Consider the following 20258-nt stretch of genomic DNA (forward strand, 5'->3'; position numbering starts at 1 on the left):
ATCTTGCAGCTAGGGGCTCGACTTTCAAACTTCCTGATGAGCAACAACCCATTTTGTCTTTTTCAGCAGGGTAAACTGAGGTGTAAAATACAAACAATTTACTGATATTCCACAGCAAGTACTAGGAAAGAGCTTGTGGTTCTGAATCACAGTGCCTTCTTCAATTGAATGTCTGGGCATTTGAATTCTGACATTACCCTTCTGCTCTTTTTACTGTTGAAATTAGAAAAAATACATTACGATTGCAAATTTATATGTGAACTCCAGTACAGGAGTGAGAAATGACAGGCTTGTTTTGTGGCTTGTTCTGTGCAAGTTAGGGATTTTCCCTTTCAAAATTCAGTAGTGTAGGAAGCTCTTTCCTGAGGAAGGAAGATGTTAGCAATTTGCTCTATTTCTTGAATAATATTGCAAAGAATTCCGTTTGATTTCTTGTTGTGACTCCTCTCTCCCCTTTCTGACCTCATTGAAGCTTTCTTCTCAATGTTTCTTTAGGTGAGTTAGGTGCTCCAGGTAAGCTGACATATATTTTTTTTCTCTTAGCATCAGGTTCTAATTAAGTAACCATTTCTTTCCATAGGTGCTAGCTGTGGTATTGTATGTGACCAAGGTTCAGGATTTTCTGGTTTTGATCCCCTGTTCCCTTCGTTGTTAGAATGTTTTTGGTAAAAAAAAAACAACCTTATGTTTTATTGCAGCATGTGTATTGCCTGCTTACCATAACAACTGCTGCAAGGAAGGTCTTTTGCTCTTAATAAGGAAAAGATATTTGGTGGAGAACTGAAAAGAGAGGGTGAATAGCAAATGTGCCAAAACTTTTATTTATTTATTTATAAAAGTCATACATAAATTTTTACTATTATATTATCAGTATGTTGAGCTATTGCAGGTCTTTGTGTTGCTGTTTAGGCACTGGGCACTTTAGCTCTTAAACTGATTTCAGTTTCTTACTGATGGTTATGTCTGTGTTTTGTACTGAAAACAGATTCCTTGTTTGAAGAGCAAGCTTTGATCTTGCTGGAGCTTTTCAAGAGTTATTTTGGTTACCAAAGAGCCCAATGGCTGTTTTGGGCTTGTCAAGGTTGAGATGCCTCCTTTTTAAAGAAGGGCTTAATTGAGAAAGGTGCTTTATAGACCGATGATTTAATGGATTAATGTGTCACAGATGCAAGATTTCATGGCATGGATTGGTAAAATACAAAAAGCCTCAGAAACAGAATCTTGATGCACAAGTGATTCTGTTTTTCATGTTCACAAGATAGAATCATAACAAATAGGACTGAAAGGAGTGAGACTCATCTAATTCCTCCCTGGCTTAGATGCAGGATGAGTTATGGTCAAACCAGCTCTGACCAGACTGGTTCTCTAAAAACCCCCAGCAGATTCCATAATCTCTTCTGTCAATCTCTTCCTGAGCTTGACTAGCCGTACTCTTCTACACACTGTTTTTCTAAGATCTAACCTAAATCTCCTCTTAATCTCTCTTGCTACAGTTTAAGCTCTTCTTTGTCTTACACACAGCAAACAAGGAGAAAAGTCTGTTCCTTTGTCGTTTGAAGATTGATTGTCACATACTTTTTCAGCTTTCTGTAAATTAACAGATGGGTCATTCTGTACAGAATCTTGATGTTAGAACCAGAGTGAAGAGTTATTTGTGTGGCAGGTTACAACTCAGAGGTGCAGTTATACAGCTCCCCTTTGTTCTTTTGCCTTATTTACCTCAATAAACAGAGATCAGAAGCAGCATAGTATTTTCATACTGAATATGTTAAATTGCTTGATGAGGATCATTTACTGGGTAGGTGCTCTTTTTTCAAGGATACCTGGAAAGACTCTTAGAAGATAAGTTTCACCAAGTTAGCACATGATTTTATTGGACAATAAAACCAACATAAATATACCTGAATGTTCCTAGAACAGTGGGTGAAACCATGAAACAGATTCAACTTTTTCTTTCCTCTTTCTTAAGAGACTTACCAGTTGTGACTCAGCACGTTTTCCATAGCAGCTGGTAAGATACAATTTTTATAGTGACAAGATTCTCTCCCCAGAAAAGCAGTATACTTAGAACAAAAAAGCAGTGTAAATGCTTCCATCATTTAATGGTATTTGGTTAACAGGGCACTTGAATCACTATGAAATTAGACTTCAGGCCTTAACTTCTTGTATTACTTACAGGCAATTAACTTCAGCGCAGATGTTTGCTTTTTTTTTTTTTAGAGAGAGAGAATTCATTCTATTTCTGATTTAACAATAAGGAAGCTGTTATTTAAAACCTGGAAATCTGTTTACAGGGTTGAGTCAATACATGTGATTTTTATGGAGTGCAATGCTGATTCTTTATACAGCTAAAACCTGATAAATTTGAACAAATTTTAAGTCTGGTTCACATTCTGCTTGCACACCACCAAAGGCCAATGACTGGCTCTTAGCACTAGGGCTCTTTTCAATTGATTCAGGACAATCTACCTGGTTAGATTTATAGTCTAATAGAACTATTTCCTGTTTAATTAAGCTTTTATGAAGAGGCAAGACCTGTAGGACTTTCAGTGAGAGTGTGTTTTGTTGCTTAAATTAGAGAGGGTGAGGTTAATTAATGTTTTATGCATAAGCATTAATATGGTTATGGTGATTAAACTGTAAATCTAAATGATTGGTGTTTGTTCAGATGTTTCTTGCTTCATATAAAATGAATTAAATAGTTTGTTGCCTTGCTGCATTTGAAGCAGTACAGATTTCAAACACACTAATATGTCCACTTTTCTACTTACTGTTATTCACAAGTTTCTGTTCAGACTAATCTGCAGTGTATAAAGTTTCTCTTCTGTCCCATTTATTTGCTTTGCAGTTTATCCAAAAGGCACTTGCTTAAGTAGTTCCTCATAGCTTTTAGAAATCCACATTCCAGTTGAAAGAATTATTAATATGTTTATATTAATTGAATAAAATAATTTGTAATAAATTCTGTATCTTGTCCATCTCTTCTATGTTTGTGTAATAAATGAATTGTAATGTCTATTTCACAGAATGTGCACCAAGAAACAGATATCACCATGAGAATGCCAAAAAATATAGTGAAAACATGAATATTTTCAAGAGAGAGATATTTCTTGAAGAATAAGTAGCTGCATATTTTGAAGGATAAGTTGAGTTAGATGTTCAAAATTCCAAGTTATGCTTGTCCTCAGCTTTAAGTAATGCTGTGTTGTTCTCTAATAAAGTTGAGCGATGGCAGTCAGAAAGATTTTTAGATAAACTGGTGAGTTAGATCAGAGAATAACATGATAATTTTAATGTATGAAACAGATAGCTCTGGGACGCTTACAAGATAAGCATGTTTTTGTTGATCTTGTTGGAATCAATGTAGTCGATGATATATGCAGGTTCTGACTGTGACAGCTACACATGAGATAGGTAAATCTGTCCAGGGATGTCAAAGGCAACAAGAAAAGCTCCTATAGGTACATCAATGATAAAAGGATGACTGGGCAATATGTGGGCTCTCTCTGGAAGTAAACGGGAGACGTGGTTCCCTAGGACATGGAAAAGGCTGAGGTGCTCAACAACTCTTTTGCCTCGGTCTTCACCAGCAAGGGCTGTAGCCAAACCGCCCACATCATAGAAGGCAAAGGCAGGGACTGGAAGAATGAGGAACAACCTACTGCAGGAGAAGATCAGATTTGAGACCATCTGAGGAACCTGAACATGCACAGATCCAGGGGATCTGATGAGATACATCTTCAGGTCCTGAGGGAACTGGCCAATGAAGCTGCTAAGCCACTATGCATCACATTAGAGAAGCCATGGCAGTCCAGTGAAGTTCCTGCTGACTGGAAAAGGGGAAACATGACTTCCATTTTTAAGAAGGGAAAAAAGGAAGACCCAGGGAACTATAGGCCAGTCAGTCTCATCTCTGTGCCCAGCAAGAGCATGGAGCTAATCCTCCTGGAAACCATGCTAAGGCTCATGGAATATAAGGAAGTGATTTGTGACAGCCAACATGGCTTCACCATGGGCAAATCATGCCTGACGAATCTGGTGGCCTTTCTATGCTGGTGTTACAGTCTTGGTGGATTAGGGAAGAGCAACTGATGTCATCCGCCTGAACTTGTGCAAAGCATTTGACATCCTTCTCTCTAAATTGGAGAGTCATGGATTTGATGGATAGATGGATAGGTGGATAAGGAATTGGCTTGATGGCTGCGCTCAAAGAGTTCCATTCAATTGCTTACTGTCCAAGTGGTGAGTAGTGCAAAGTAGCGTTCCTCAGGGGTGGGTGCTGGGATTAGTGCTATTTAACATCTTTGTTGGCAGCATGGACAACGTGATAGAGTGCACCCTCAGCAAGTTTGACGACGACACCAAGATGTGTCGACCAGTCCACACACTGGAGGGGATGGGTGCCATGCAGAGGTACCTGGACAGGCTTGAGAGGTGGGCATTTGCAAACCTCATGAAGTTTAATGAGGCCAAGTGCAAGGTCTGGATGTGGGCAAGGGGAATCCTAAGCACCACTACAGGCTGGGCAGAGAATGGCTTGAGAGCAGCCCTGAGGAGAAGGACTTGGGGGTGTTGGTGGACGAGAAGCTCAGCATGAGTTGGCAATGTGTGCTTGCAGCCCAGAAAGACAACCGCATCCCAGGCTGCATCAAAACAAGTGTGGCCAGCAGATTGAGGGAGGTGATTCTGTCCCTCTGCTCTTGTGAGACCCCACCTGGAGTACTGTGTCGAGCTTTGGAGACCTCAACGTAAGAAGGGCATGGACCTATTGGAGTGAGTCCAGAGGAAGGCCACGAAAATGATCAGAGGGCTGGGGCAGCTCTCCTATGAAGACAGGCTGGCAGAGCCTGGAGAAAGGAGGGCTCTGAGGAGACCACATAGCAGCCTTCCGGTACCTAAAGGGGGCCTACAGGAAAGATGGAGAGGGTCTCTGTCAGGAGTGTAGTGGTAGGATGAGGGTGATGGTTTTAAACTGGAAGAGGGGAGATTTAGATTAGATACTAGGAAGAAATTCTTTACTGTGAGGGGGGTGAGACATTGGCACAGGTTGCCTGGAGAAGTTGTGAATGCCTCATCCCTGGAAACATTCAAGGCCAGGTTGGATGGGGCTTTGAGTAATCTGGGCTAGTGGGAAGTGTCCCTGCTTATTGCAGGGAAATAGATTGTTAAGGTCCCTTTCACCTCTGACCATTCTATGGTTCTACGATCATGGGTATATGCAAATATAAATGGTTTTCTAATAACAAATACTGCATTAATTTTAGAAGTCATGCTCCAAATATTACTTGATCTTCAGACAGTTCTTAATGTTATGTTAACATTAGATTATACAATTGTTATTAGTTTTCTAGTTTTTCTCTGAAGTAGTTTAGTGATGTTGTCCTACTTATCAACTGCATTTGAATTAGAAGTTTTAAAATCTGTGAATGGTTTAGTAATTTTTCTTGGAGGACAGTTTCTTGATTTACCTCAGCAGTTTTGGATTGTTCCTCTGAGGGGCAAACAGCAGTACCCACTAAAGGGCATGATTTTTATGATGTCACTATCAAAAATGGCAAAGCTGAGATATGTCAAATCCAGCTGGTTCTGTGTGCTTAAGAGTCAAGAGGCTGTCTAGCTAGTTTTAGAATCTCCTGACTTTGAAATGCCTGCACACAGTCCCTGAACAGCAGTTCCGAACTGGTTTATGTGGTGGAATTAATGTCAGAGTACTGCATTTTGCAGGAAATTAATGTGAATTTCCTTGTTTAAAACAGATTCCAAAGAAGAACCAGAAAAATGAAAAGCACATAAACGAAAACTAATTTTTCTCTGGTGTCACACTGGATGATTATCTAATAATTTGAGCAGATGGCTATGTGCAATTTTTATCTTAAAAGTACCTCTGTTAATATGGAAGAAAATGTTCTATTTTTAGAACTCGGCATCCTACATGTGTTTTTTTTTTCCCCCCAAAGCCTGAAAGCAGAACACATACTTCATAATGGTAGTTTAATAAAATGAAAACCATTTTACAGTGATCCTGATGCTGAGATAAGAAATGGCCTCTGTGTTGTGAAGACTTAACAGGTGTGATTCAGAATTTTTGAGGTTTGTTTGGGCTTGGTGTGTTTTTCGGAACTGGTATTCTTTTTTTCCCCTCTGCCCTGGCAGATAAGGCTTGTTTTGCTCTTCTCTTACAGAAATATAGTATATAAGTTGTACTACAAATCATAATTCTTGTGGTGAAATATAGGATTATTCTAGTGCATGACCTTCTACTTGGTCAGGCAACAATACTAATAAATGAAGTTGAAAGCAATTATGTGTGTGGCCAGAAAGGTCCTATGCTAGTTTGTATCTCTCTGTATCTGGAGTATCTTCCATACTGTAAAAATACTTCAGACTAATTTTGACTCCTTACCCAGGTTTCTTAGAACATGGTATGAAGTAAAAGTGGTCAGCTTTAATAGTTTCTATCCTCAAGTTTCAGGAAATTTAAATCTGCACTATTGCTGGTTAATTTCTGTGGCAGTAAATTTACTTCAGTGCTGGCTGCTCTCTTCTCTGCTCGCTTCATGTGGATGAGGGGTTTCCACTTGTGCTTTTAATCTGCTCTGCCTTGACTGGACTCTCAATGTTTCATCTTTGACAGGAACTCCAGCGCACTTTCAGAAATGTGAGTGTAAAGAGAAAGCATGTATTTTCATTGAAGACTAACGTGAGTAATTAAGTTTGCTTCACGCTCTGAAAGGCCTCATACCTAGTCGTGAGAGACCATGCAGGTGTACGCTGGAGCATCCTTGTAAGGTAGTGTGAGAGGGTGTGCTGTCCATGCATAACTAACTTGGAATTAAGCCAGAAAAGGGTCCTTAGGCAGTCTCTGTGCCCAGTCCTACCTCTTTCAAAGGTTATGAGTCTTAGGAACTTGCGGAAAGCCATAGAAAAACACTTGCACAGAGCTATCGCTTCATGAACATAGCTTTCTCTGGCAGAACTGTTTTTTTGGCTCAGTCAGAACATTTTCATGAAGTTACATAGACCTATAAACAATAACATGACTATTTTTTTCTATAGTTCAACATCCCTCTTATATTTCTTTGTTTAAATCTCAAAACCAACTGTTTCATGAGGAAACGATAAGGATGACTTTATTTTTGTTGGGGAAATCCAGGTTGAAGGTTCTGAATTGCCACACAGTGTGAATTGGAGGATATAAGTACCGGGGCCTCTCCCTCTTTTAGCAGAAACCTTTTTAAAGCTTTACACAAAGGGGTCTACAAAATATGAACTAAACTTTTTTTTCCTAAATGGCTAAACAGGATGTAGATATAAATAATAATTCAATACAAACTTATTTTGCTGGAGCTTTCTCACACACAGCTTCTTACATTTTGAGAAATGTAGTTTCCTTTTTGAAATAGTTCTTTCATTAGTTTCCGGACAGTGCTTAAGATGAATTCATAGCATTAAAAAAAAAAAAAATAAAAAAATTAAGGACTCTTTTTCCAAAGTGTTGTAATTTCTTTATGTTAACAGTAATGTGGTTTGGTTTTGGGGTTTTTGTTTTGTTTTGTTTTTTGATTTGGTGTTCCTGAAATGCATTGTTTTTAATCATGAATTGTGAAAATTTTACTTAACTCTTTGCAAAATATTCAGAATGGTTGATGAAGTGATGAAATATGGGAGTAGAGACTTCTGGTACATGTTAATGAAACAATGTGTCGATTTTGTCTTTTTAGAGCATTGCTATTCTGCAAGTGAACATGAGTCTACTGAACATTGATCCCACAAAATTGTGTTCAGATATTGTAAAAAATGCCACTTTATCACTTTAAAACTATTTATTTTTATTTTGGTTAAATACGCCTACTCAGTCACTTTTCTGTGGTTTGTTCCATATAGCCAGTCTCTCTTGCTGACATAACAACAGGGAAATACTTTTTGAAGCCACCACAGAGATTTAAGGGCAGTGGCAGAATGTAAACCAGTTAGAATTCTGGTTATATCCTTGACTTTTTGTTTAATCTTTATCTCAGGCTCTCCCACCTTGAAGGCAAATGGTGGTTGATGTAACCAGAAGGAAATAGTAAAACCCAAAATTGGCTGTCATAGGGGAGTTGGGAAATACCTTTGTATGAAGGCAGGAAAGAATTGCTTGTTAATCTTGTTGATATTATGTTATTACCTCTTGTTCAGACAGGCTAGTTTTGAATCACTGGGGTGTCTTCAGACTTAAAAGATACTGGAAGTGAATTTGGGCTTGATTGTTTTTGTTTGTTTTGTTGGTTTGGGTGGGTTTTTTTTTTTTGTAAGTAGAGTAGTTTGTATCAAGTTGTCTCACTGTTGCCACACGGTTCTCTTGTTCTGTAAAGGTAGCTAGCTTTTCTCTGAAATGTTTCTTTTTCCACACATTTGCCCTTCTCAGTTAAATCTGAGATCATTCTCACAGCACTACCACGCTTGGATAACCATATAGGTTTGTTAATGTCCTGTCTAATTCCTTCTCCCATAACCATCTTGTCTCAGCAGAGGTGCTTTCTCTATCTAGTCACGACTAGTTTATAAAACCTACCTCTTTCAAATGAATATCTGAATTGTTGAGGGGAGACAGGATCACCTTTTCTGTCAGTGCTGGTAAGGGCTTTGTGCTTTGCCTTCTACATCTACTATGTTTGGTGTTAGAGATTTATGTGTTTATTTTTACATGTCCATTGCTCCCCTTCTGCTTCACTTGGTTGCTTGCTTTGATGATATTATGTATTTCAGCCATCTACTTCTTGAACTGCGTCTAAATGGAAGGTCTCTTAACGATACTCAAGCTAAGCTTTCTGTGAATCAAAATCATTCTGCATTACTGTCCCTCTACTGTGTACATACAGGGGGTTTTGGAGAGGATTATGAGACCCAAGAGGTGTATGCAATGTGTACTTCCTTTACCTTTTCTATGGTGGTTTCATTTTCTTTTAATTGTTACAAATTTAATGCTTACTGCCTCAAATGCAGGGTCTGCAAGATGTTAGCAGCTATTTCTATGAAGGTTTCTTCTGTCTTCCCCTCCATTTCTTTTTTTTTTTCTTTTTTTCTTTTCTGTTTTCAGTGGTCCCCCTTTTCAGTCAATTGCTTGTCTAAGCCCTGAGTTGTGAAGCTGTCTTCTGTAAGCTACTGACTGCTAAAAGTAGTCTGTGGCTCTCTAGTTATTATCTGTTTGGGTTTTTTTCTACCATAATTTCTGACTGAGAAAGACATTATTCCTCAAGAACTTGTTCTGGTGTTGGCAAGCTCAAAACATTGGCAATTTCTCGTTTCTATTTTCTGGAGATGTGTTGGTTTACTGGCTTTGGAATTTTTATACTGGCAATCTTTAGTCTACTGTGGGGAGTTGGGAGATGACTTGCAGGTCACAATGTGTGCAGGGTGTGGGAGAACAGGACAAAATGAACGTTTGAGATCATCCATCTCAGATCTTTATGTGGATATCTGCTCATGTGGAAGGAGGAAGTTAGTGACTTAACAGTGATCCTATCTAGCCCTGTGTTCCCACTGAAAGTGGAAAGAGTCAGCATAATGCTTAATTTTGAGTTTACCAGCAGTGTTTTCTACCTTATGTTGAAATTGTGCTGAATACCTTTCATGCCTCTCTCTGAAGTTTCTTTGAGCCCTTATTCACAGCTTTTCAAATGTGCAGTTGTTATTTTTTCTTCAATTTACAGTGAGTAATACCTTTCCCTAAATTAGGAGCTGTGGTTCTCAAAAACTGATAACATGTATTCTCAGAGAAATCTTCCATGAAATCTGATAATGATTGTAGCTTCCTATTTTTTTATTTTTTTTTTTTTAAAAAAAGGGAGGGAGGAGAGAAAAATTGTGTTTTGTTTCAGCAGTTTATCCACTCATCTTTGGGATTTGGGGAATACGCTTATTCTTGTGCTGAGCAATAACTGGCAGATCTGAGATCAAGATGTTTTTTGTGACTGCCCTGGGGTGTGTTGCTTCTTTCATTTCCAGTATGTTGGGAGGCAGTTTGCTGACTGGGCAGTGTATTTTACCTGCTCTGCACCCTAAATGTGGAGTTCAGGTGTTGCTAGTACCCTGCCAACTGTCAGTTTGTCACATTTGTTTGAGTCTAAATTAATTTAGTGTAGTTGAAGTCTCGGTATCTGTTTTATAGTAACATTTGAATAAAATTAATGGCATACAGGTGAATGCATTGAATACCCTGGTGATTATTTCCATCTTTTAGCTATGGCATAATTGCACTTTATTTGGAAAATTAATACCAGAAGCAGTGATGATACTTATTGTAAGCAAATTACTCAGCTGAACGTGATCCATTTTTCTGCCTGAGCTACAGTCATTATTTTGGATAATGCTTGTGCGTTGCCAATGTGACTGTTTCATACCATGTATTGTTGAACTGCTGTCTGCTTCAGTTGTCTTGCTGCTCACTGTGTGTGCTGCATGACTGGTGATAAAAAACACATCCTACAGAGATATTCTGTGAAGGTTGCGTGTTTCTATACCACACAGATGTTGACTGAAGGCTTGACACACCATGGTTGCAAAGCAGTCTTTGCTTGTTAAAACTCAGAAGAGATTGCCACTCACAGGTGTGTAGTTACATGTAAAATTACTGAGAAAAATCCTGCTAAGTTTGGCAAAGTGATTATAAACCATTGCTTTCCTATGTGAGAAGTGTTCATGATTGCTCTTTCCCTTTCTAGATTGTGGGTTTGGATACTGGAAAACTGTGTGGTCCTTCTCTGGAAGGCCTTTGTTTTCAAGTGGACATTCAGCTATTAAATGTGTTGTTAGCTTCTTTTTCCTAATGTTCTCCAAGTTTTTTTCAAGAAATCTATAGAGAATTTAATAAAAGAAGCAAAGATTGCCTATTCTCTTTAAACTTACACTGGTGTTTCTCAAAAAGAAATCTGCAGACTTAGTTGATTGTTTGTATGTGTCTGCCTTCAAATAGTGTTCTCCATTCCCCAGTGCTGTCTAGCGAGAGCTTATGTTACCAATGGTTAGTTAGCTATCTGTAACAGCTAACAGGACCTTGATTTCTTCCAGGTCAGGAAAGTGAGAAGCAGTTGCAATTTTTGAATGTAGGTGTAATAGTTCACTCCCTTGTCCTGAAGTGGCTGAGCTGTTGCCAGTGAAAAGTAGGTAATTGTTCCCTGGATAATGTCAGTTACTTAGTGGCTATTGTGAATTATGTTTGTTTAAGTTTTGCTGGGTATTGTTGAATCTGTTGACTGATGGACTTTGAGCATAAAAATTAATATTAAAATGCTGTTTTGTCTTTCATCAGATACTAAATGACTAGGTACACAGAAGAAGAACAGACTGTGGCGTAAGTTATGATATGAACATACTATATGAAAGCTGTAATTCAATACAGGAAGTGGGTTATGTTAGATGACATAGAATTGAGTGTTATAAAAACATGATCTGACATAGTCTTGGTATATAAACCCATTTAGTTGTAAACCAATTTAGTTGTCTAAACTACATGAAGAGATTTCTTAGATACCAGTTCAATGCAGAAAGTTAATGAAAGCCAGAAATTGGGCATGTTGCAATCGAAGAACAGATTAGCTGGATTCTAAAGGGGGAAATCTGTACTGACTCAGAAATTAAATGCGTCTTGTTTTAGTGAATTTGAAATAAATGACCGGTGCAGCATGCATGCAGGCTGAATGAAATAACTACATGTGAAAGCCAGAACTATGGGGGGGTATGGGAGTGTGTGTGTAACTTAGCAAAATAATTCAAGGATGTTAGCTTGACGTGCAAATTGAGAAGTGACAAAGCTATGACAATTCAGGAAAGCGGACTGCTGTCATTGGGTAAAGCTTATTAGCCTTTTCTTTAGCAAAAACCAAATATGGATGCCAAAAATGTGATAGTGATGTAGTTAGACAAATAACTGTTGTTCTCTTACCTAAACCTTGACAGAGGTCTTTTCCCATCTCTCCTCTAAAAATGCTATGGAAATAAAATAGTTCTTTAGTAACAAAAAACCTTGTCAAATTTTGAATCTCTCTGAATATCTGATTTCAGAGGCCACTACAGAATTTGGGACTCTTTTTTAGAACAGTGACATTAAAGAGGAAAATGAATAATATTTGTTGAGGTGATAAATCAGGTACTCCTGGATTATAATTTTCAAAACCCAGGGAGACATCACATTTCTTTCTTCCTTTTAATAGATGTTGTACATTTTTTTTGTAGCATGTAGTGGAACATTATGCTACAAGATAGTTCTGCAGTTAAGAATTTAATAGCATTTGAAGGATTAAAAGTTTATATGTGTATTTAAATCATATTTGCACTGACCAGCAAACATTTTTAGAGAAGATTTTCACAATATAAACTATGAATAGTATTTCATAGTCCTATACACATATACTTCAACTCTCCTTTGTATATTTTCTCTTGGCAGACACCATCACGCATAAAAATTTATATGGAAATTATTGTTTTGCTCTTCCTACTAAAACAAAATCCCTAGACTTTTGTCCCTAAAACTAGCAGTTTTTGTGAAGTTGCAGTCTATGTGTCTACTTACTCAGCCCTGTTTAGCATTTTCTGCTCTCTTCTGAATGTTCTATGCTAGGAGAGAAACTAGAATTAAAATAATATAAAATCTTGCCTCCCCTTTGACAGATGCATCTGTTAGTAGCGTAGTTTTAACACATAATCAGCTATCACTTTCTGGTTACGATCCAATGCCGAAATACTGAATAACTTTTACAACAGCATCTTTGTAACTGGCCAAGACTGTGTGATGTTGCTGTACTGATGACAAAACACTTCCATGTCAATATGCTGACATCTGATTTCTTCTTGTTGAATAATCTATAGCTATAGTCATAAGCACCTTAGATCTGCCTGGAATGGGTGGTTGCCCAGCTTAGCTTCTAGAATGTAGTTTGAGTGCTCCCATATCTCCTTGAGTACAAGGTCAGCTGATTTAGTTTGAAGCACTTTGATGGCTTACGCAGTTGTCTCTTTCCAGGGAAGCATGTGAGATTCTTGACATATTCCTTTCTGTTGATTCTGATGAGTGACATTCTCCAACAGAAGACCTATATATCAAACTCTTCCATGCTATTGGAAACTCACTTATGCCTTCTTAGGAACAGGAGTTGTACACAGAAAATGTTAGAACTGTCTGGTGGCAAAGCCAAGCTATCATAGATTGGGAAATATGCAACCAAGTTAATCCAGAAGGCTAATTTGCCTTCTGTGTTTCATGTGTGTTTTGGTGTAGTCTTTAATTACTTACATAGCTTTGTTTTCCCTCTTCCTTTCCCCATAGAACCCATGAGTCATTCATTGCACAGGATGGGTGGTGGTAATTTCATTAGCTGCTGTTAACAATTGTGGAGAAAAACAGAGGTGTTGTTGCTTCATGTTCTTTTCTACTATTTGAACACTGTTCTAAAGGTAGAATTAGAACATAAGAATGGCCATATTGGGTCAATCCAAATACTCCTCTTGACCAGCAACGTGTTTTACAATAGGCGTAAACAAATGTCTGTGGAGAAGTAAGAACAGCAAAAGTGTATGTGCTACTGTTACCGGGTATCTTACAAGTTTCCAACTCTCTTGGGCACAGGCAGTTTCAGAGTTACCTGTGGTTTATGTCCTTATTAACATATATAGATTTTAATCTCTGAGTATGTCCAGTTTCTTCATGAAGTCAGGTAGAATCCACAGCCTCCTTTGGCAATGACCTGGTGATTCTTCAGCTGAACTACCAGTTACATGACAAACGACCTCTTGTCCTTTTGAAGGTATCTCTGATGAGCTTAATTCAATGGCTGTTAGTCCTCATACTGAAAGAAACTGAGTGCACTTACTTGGTACAACTGCCTTCTTGGATCTATGAAAAGCTTTGTAAATTTGTCAGACCTTTCCAAAATTCTCTTTTCCAGAATGAAAAACCTAGGATTGCTTAGACTGCTTCTTAAAGGAGAAGCTATTCTATATTTTGATCATCCTTTTAAGAACCTTTTCTGGTTCTGTTACCCTTTTTGAGATAAGGGGAATAAAAAATACAGTGTTAAGTATAAACATAGTTAGATTGAAACATAGATGTATATAATGGCTAGATGATATTCCTGTCTTTACTTCTAACACTTGGTTTATTTTTTTTTGAGAACAATCAAGGACCAAACTGCTGTTTTCATGGGACTATCATAACACAAAATCTCATTCCTGAATAATATAATGGTAAGTTTAGACCCCATCAGTTTATTAGGACTGCAGGTTTTCTCCCTCTGTCTAGATCACTTTATTTGTTGAATGTCACCTTCTGTCTGTTCAGTCTCTCCATGACTCTTTACTCTGTACTGTTTTGAATAATTTTATGTTGTTCACTGCTCACCTTTGCCACAGCAGATTGATCACAGATCCTTGACAAATTTTGCAAGCAGCCTACCTCCATTGCAGGAATTCACCATTTAATCTTACCCTTTCTTTCCTGCAACTTAACCAGTCATTTGTCCATACAAGGCTTTTCTTTTTCTGTCATGACCACTTGGTTTTAGCAAATGTTTGAAGAATTTTGTAGCAAAGCTTTCTGAAAGTCCACCTTGACTGTGCTTTATGGGTCTTTCTGTGGCAGTCATGGCTACTATGTCTGGGTACTTCACAAATGATGAATTTTATGTAATCTTATGTCTGTGCGGTTGTAAAATGTTTTCAGTTACGGAACAAAGCATAGAGTAGTTGAAGTCTAATCTGTGTAATAACTTAGTGTCCAGTTTCCGATTTATACTCATTTTTTTCCCTCCAGAATTCGTTTTTTTCCAGAATTCTCAGCCTCATAGAACATGCCATCCATTCCCTGTATCGATCCATAACATTGACTGTAGCAGTGACTAGTCCTTCACTAAATCACAGTATGGTGTCTCATGTTGGATATCTGAACTTGCATCTATCTGGAATGTTTAAGTGTTCTAACAGAGCCACTCCGTGGCTGAAGCAGCAGTAGAATGACGACTACTGAGCTGGCAGTCTTCTGCTTATAATGAGAAAATCCCTTGCTTTGTTCAAATTTCTGCAACAAATGATGTTGCAGAGTCTACAGATTTGTATGACAGATGAATTTGCTGTGATTTGTCCTGTGTGAGTCAAGGATGGTTGCACTGCCGTTGTCTTCACTGTCAAAAGACATAAGAAGGACAAGTTAACATCATTACCAGGGAAGTTTCTTTCTCATGCCAAATCTGAAGGCAGTGCTTATGACACCATCTGGTCCTCTGGCACTACCCAGTGTACCATAGTGTGCAGAGAGTTCAGCAAAGGCCAGAAATGCCCACATTGAACCAAATACACAGCAGTGTGACAGCAAGCCATTTTTAAATGTTATTCACTGACTGCACTCTATTACTCTGTCCAGGATTTATGTGCAAATGTTGGTGCTGTGTAAATGATTTGTGCTCTTATATTTTGAACTACACATATCCCTCTTCTGAGAGAATTTTTAAAAAATACTATGTTGAAAAGTCTGGAGAACAGAAAGTAAAATAAAATGTGTGACAGGAAAGAGCAGGGAAAATTCTCATTTTCCCACTGTTTTATTTTAGTAGAAAAGCTGGGCTTGGAAAGAGATAGGTTATGCACATGGGTTTTTATTCGTATCTGGAGTAGAACTGGATTTGATCACTGTCTCCTGACATCCTGAACGGTCCTCAGCATTTGTTGGGAGTCAGCACATGCTGGGGTGTGCCCCAAAGGTTGTGGTAGCCCAGCTAGTGACAAGGCTTATGCCTGCTGCAAACTTGCAGCTTAAGGAGAGTGATAAATTAAGATTGAACATAGAGTATGTAATTGTCAGTAGATAATAAACTGCAGTAGATAGTTGCGTGATCTACTGCTTCTGTGCTGCAGGAGGGAGGAGGCACAGAGTGAGGGAAAGGGAATGGATAGGAAGAAGGAAAGAAGGGAAATAGAGATTTCCTTCAAACATTAGCCATCCTCTCATGCTTCTGTTCATCTTGGCATTTCCCCAGGGGGAATCTAGAAAGCCTCTTAGGATTTCTGTTAACATTGTAGAGTATATTAAGACTTGCACTTTTTCCAGTATTGCTGTATGTAAAGCTGTTTTACTACTAGCACAGGTGGAGTTCTTAATTGGTGTATTTGGTTACTGAAACTAGCAAAGAAAACTGATAAAGGAAGAAAAATAGGGCAAGTGAAGGGAAAAACAAATAAGTAGATCTGGAAAGCATCTGTGGTAGACTGATTTGTAGGAATGATCATGCACATGCATGCACGTATTTGTTTAAATCTCTCACCACCACCCCCAGATGCTTGCATATCTGGGACAATTTTTCCATTGGCAAAGGAGAGCTTCCCACAGAGGATGGCTTTTAGGATCGTTTAGTATACGCCACATAGCTGAAAATAAAACAGGAAAACAGGAAAGCAGCTATGGAAGAAAACAGCCTTTCTTTTGGGTCTTAACATGTTGACTTCTGGCAGTGTTTTTATATGTAGCTACTAATTCAGTTGAACAGAATTTTAAATTCATCTGTAGACAGAGTCTTAAGTGAAGAACAGGAAGGTCAAATACTAAATTTTATTTCTCATTTCCTTCCCTAGTAGTTCTCATTTTCCCAGTAACATCTATTTTTCACCCACGCTGCAACGGATGTAGATTAGATACTGTAAATTACTGTGGATGGAGCTCAAGATGATGACTCATAAGTGGGACTGGTCAGCTGCTGTTGCTCTTCTTCTGGATGTTAGACGTTGCAGAGTCTTGAGGTCAATAAGTAGATGAGATGGTGACTGTTCCAAACATTGGGAATCTGTATAACAGTGTCTAGTGTGGTTGGGAATGTAATGCCAAGTAACTGGTAAACCTAAAAAAAGCTTTTTTAAATATAAATAATTAAACTGGTTGTGTGGTAATCATTCCACTTTGTGATCCTTCCTCAAACTGTTGAGTATTTTTCTGTTATGGAAATGCTAGTTTGAGATTTTCAAATTTACTGATAGGGGTTAGTATTTATGCAGTCCTTTCACTTGTTTTTTAAAATACAGGAGTCCTGTAACTTACAGCCATTTCAGAAACTATTAAGTGTTTCTTGCATCCCCTTGTCTAACTGCTGTAGAACATGCTTGTTAGCTGACTGCACTCTCTCAGAACCTTTCCTCCCTCCTAAGGAGATTACAGGACTTACAGCTGTTTCATACACCACTTCTCATCCAAAGAACTTTATACATGCTCCTAAATTTTAATCAGTTTACTTAAAGAAGAATCAAGCCCTCCATTACTGAAGGTAAGGAAAGTCCCTGGTGTAAGGACTACACACAGCAGACCTTTTTAAAAGCAAACTTTAGGGATCTACTAATGAGTTGGGTGGTTCGAGGAAACTCTCACATGCCCTGCTTTGTTTTTTAGGAGTTGTGATGTACCTCTTGCTGCTGCATTGGCAATTTTGTTTGCTCTGTTATCACTCCGCCTGCCAGCAGCACATCTGCTTCCTGTTTTCTCTGATACAGGTGAAAGCAGGTCTTCTCATTTATACTCCACCTGTGATAAGTTCTTTGATCTATGGAACTAACTTTTTTTTTCCCCCATATATTTAAAAGAATGAATGTAGGTATAGATCCAAAAACCCCTCTGTTTTGTGTCCAGTACTGATTTTCTTGAATTTGTGTTTTATACTGACTGCAGGTGGAGTACCGCTAAGCTCTGGCACGTCGCTGTTCTGTTGTCACTGTATTACATGCTTGAAGAGTTGTGCAGTTCTCTGTGTGCTTCTGATGGGTGTACATAGTAGGCAGTGTGATGGTGCTTGTGAGAACACCCTTCCTCACCAGTCTCCAGAGGAGTGGAAGATGATACGATGCATGCTGGTGGATCTGAATTAGTAGGTTTTTTCAAACTTTTCTGTGGCTTTCTTCCATGACAGTGGCTTTGCAAAGATGCTGTCAGCTTACAGATTGGATTTGTTGTAGCATTTTGGTCACCTATTAAATTTGCAGGTAAGATTAATATAAATAAAATGTTTAAAAGCTCACCAGACTTTCAGTTTTGCATTAAAGTTTGACAGCACTGTAGGCAATGTCACGCCACAGTTAAGGTTGAAGGAGATCTTGGGGGTCTCTAGCCTGAGTTCCTGCTCAAAGCAGAGATAGCAAGGAGGTCAGACCGTGTAGCCCAGGGTTTTTTGCAGTCTGTCTTGAAAACCTGCAAGAACAGAGACTGCACAGTGCTTCTGGGCAACCTGCACCTCTGCTGCACTATCCCCGTGGGGAGAAAGGTTTCCCTTTATCTCCAGTGTGAACTTACCTTCTTTCAGCTTGTGCCCGTTGTCTCTCATCCAGCCACCATGACAGAATCTGGCTTTGTCGTGTTGGTGACCTGCCTGCAGGTGGGAGAAGGGTGCTCTGATGTACCTCCAAAGTCTTCCCTTCTCCAGGCTGAAGCAGCCCTGTCCCTCAGAGTCCCCTTGCTGGGAGGTGCTTCAGCCCCTGAGCAACCTGGTGGACCTCTCCGGGGTTGCTCCAGTTTGGCATTATCCTGGGCCTGGCAGCCCAAACTAGAGGACTCAGTATCTTAACTAGGTGTGGTCTAAGAAGTGCTGAGTCGAGGGAGATCATTGCTGACCTTCATCTCCTGCTTGTGCCTGAGCTACTACAGCGCTGGATGCCTCTGGGCTTTGCTGCTGCCAGCCCCAGGGTGGCCCCTGCATGGCACACTGTCCCCCAGGGACACAAGGACTTTTCTGCAGAGCTGCTGCCCAGGCAGGCAGTGTCTAGCCTGGACCACTGCCTGGGGCTCTGACTTTCCAGGGGCAGGGCTTGGCATTTTGCCATGCTGAACTGCACAAGGACCCGTTTCTGTACCTTGCACAGGTCTCTCTCTCCTGTTCACTGGCTGTTCTCCCCAGTTTGGTGTCATCTGCAAACTTGACAAGAGTGACTTTTCCCAGGTCACTGATAAAGCTTTCAAGAAGGACAGGTCACAGGTTGGGCCCCTGTAGTTCTCCACTATGTTACTGTGGTTCGGGTAGAGTATAAGCCATTAACTGCTACCTCTAAGCCAATCATCCAAGCAATTTTTATCTATTTAAGTTGTCTGTGTAAGCTTATGTTTTTCCTCATGTAGAAGTCTTGCTCTGTGACTTTCCCAGGGACCAAAATTCAGTCTGTAGTTGCCTGGACAGTTCTTCTGGCTTTATTTTTGAAGATGGCATGACACAGGCATCTTGGCACTTCTTTGGGACTTCTTCCATCTTGGTCACTATTGATATCAACCAGCACCATCTTTGGGTGCAACCTGTCTGTGGGTCATAGTCTCTCATGTAACCCCTGACTCTGTTCTCACCCACTGTTGGAAATTCTCCTCATGGACAGCCTTTGGGTGACCTTTTTGTCACAGTAGTGAGGACAGTGTTTTTTCTGAAGGGGAAAGGGGTTAAGCGTCTTAAAATTATAATGCAGCAGGAGAAGCTAAAGCACAGCAAACAGGCAAACATCAAGTAAGGTCTTTTAAAGCATCAACATTTTTGGTTTATTTTGTGACCACTTCTTGTATTCCCTCAACATTGTTATAATCTTTAATTTAAGGAAAATACCCGGACATGACTAAGGTTCAGATACCTGTGATACCTCATTGTTGGGTTTAAGCAAGTGAGAGCCAAGGTGGTTATTGGAACGTTCATACTTCTTTCACTTCTTGGGAGGAGATCTTGTGTCTTACTTTTGCTGTTTTCTGATACTGACAGGTAAGACTCAAGAGACCAGCTAAGAATTTTTAGAAGACATTAGTAAAACTTGCCTGCTTTCCTACTGTATTTAATGGATTGTGAAGTGCTTTCTCTGGTATATACAGTGTGTAGGTTTCTGTGGTTGTCTTGAATCTCCTGAACGTCTCATTGGGTTAAACTGAAGTTCTGTAGTTGACTAGAATTTGCTGTGTTATGGATGTGGCTTTGAGTTACAAATTTGTTCTGTTAGGAAGAGCTAGGAGACAATGGCATTAGAAAACTACTTCAGAATTTGTTTAGCAAACTGTTATTTTGCAGATTAAAAAGTTGTACACTGACAAGCACTCTCCAGCAACAGTATGGAGGGTATTAAGCAGCCTTTGTCTAAATTCCAGCTTGCTGTCTTGCAGAAGGTCAGTTTTTTTTTTTCGTAGTGGACCCCTGAGATTTGTTATGTCTTTATTAATGACAGTCTTTTTAAGTAAATCTGTAAAAAAGGAGACAACCTCCCCCCCGCCCCCCCCAAACCAAAAAACCCACAAA

The 20258-nt window shown here is 39.2% G+C and overlaps 1 protein-coding gene across 2 annotated transcripts in view; it reads left to right on the forward strand.

Annotated features, from left to right (window-relative positions):
• The window catches only part of ARL15 (ADP-ribosylation factor like GTPase 15), a 215948-nt gene that overhangs the window by 12016 nt on the left and 183674 nt on the right, over nucleotides 1–20258 (forward strand). Inside the window, exon 1 of one of the 2 annotated variants that reach the window (XM_014965078.1) lies at nucleotides 14203–14220. The exons of the other annotated variant lie outside the window; for it this stretch is intronic. Coding sequence (XP_014820564.1) covers nucleotides 14218–14220 — 3 coding nt within the window. The 5' untranslated portion in view covers nucleotides 14203–14217. Of the gene's footprint in view, nucleotides 1–14202; nucleotides 14221–20258 lie in introns of those variants that run through there. 2 annotated transcript variants of the gene reach the window in all.

This window comes from Calidris pugnax, unplaced genomic scaffold (assembly GCF_001431845.1).
Source record: "Calidris pugnax isolate Ruff unplaced genomic scaffold, ASM143184v1 scaffold273, whole genome shotgun sequence".
Classification (NCBI taxonomy): Eukaryota; Metazoa; Chordata; class Aves; order Charadriiformes; family Scolopacidae; genus Calidris; species Calidris pugnax.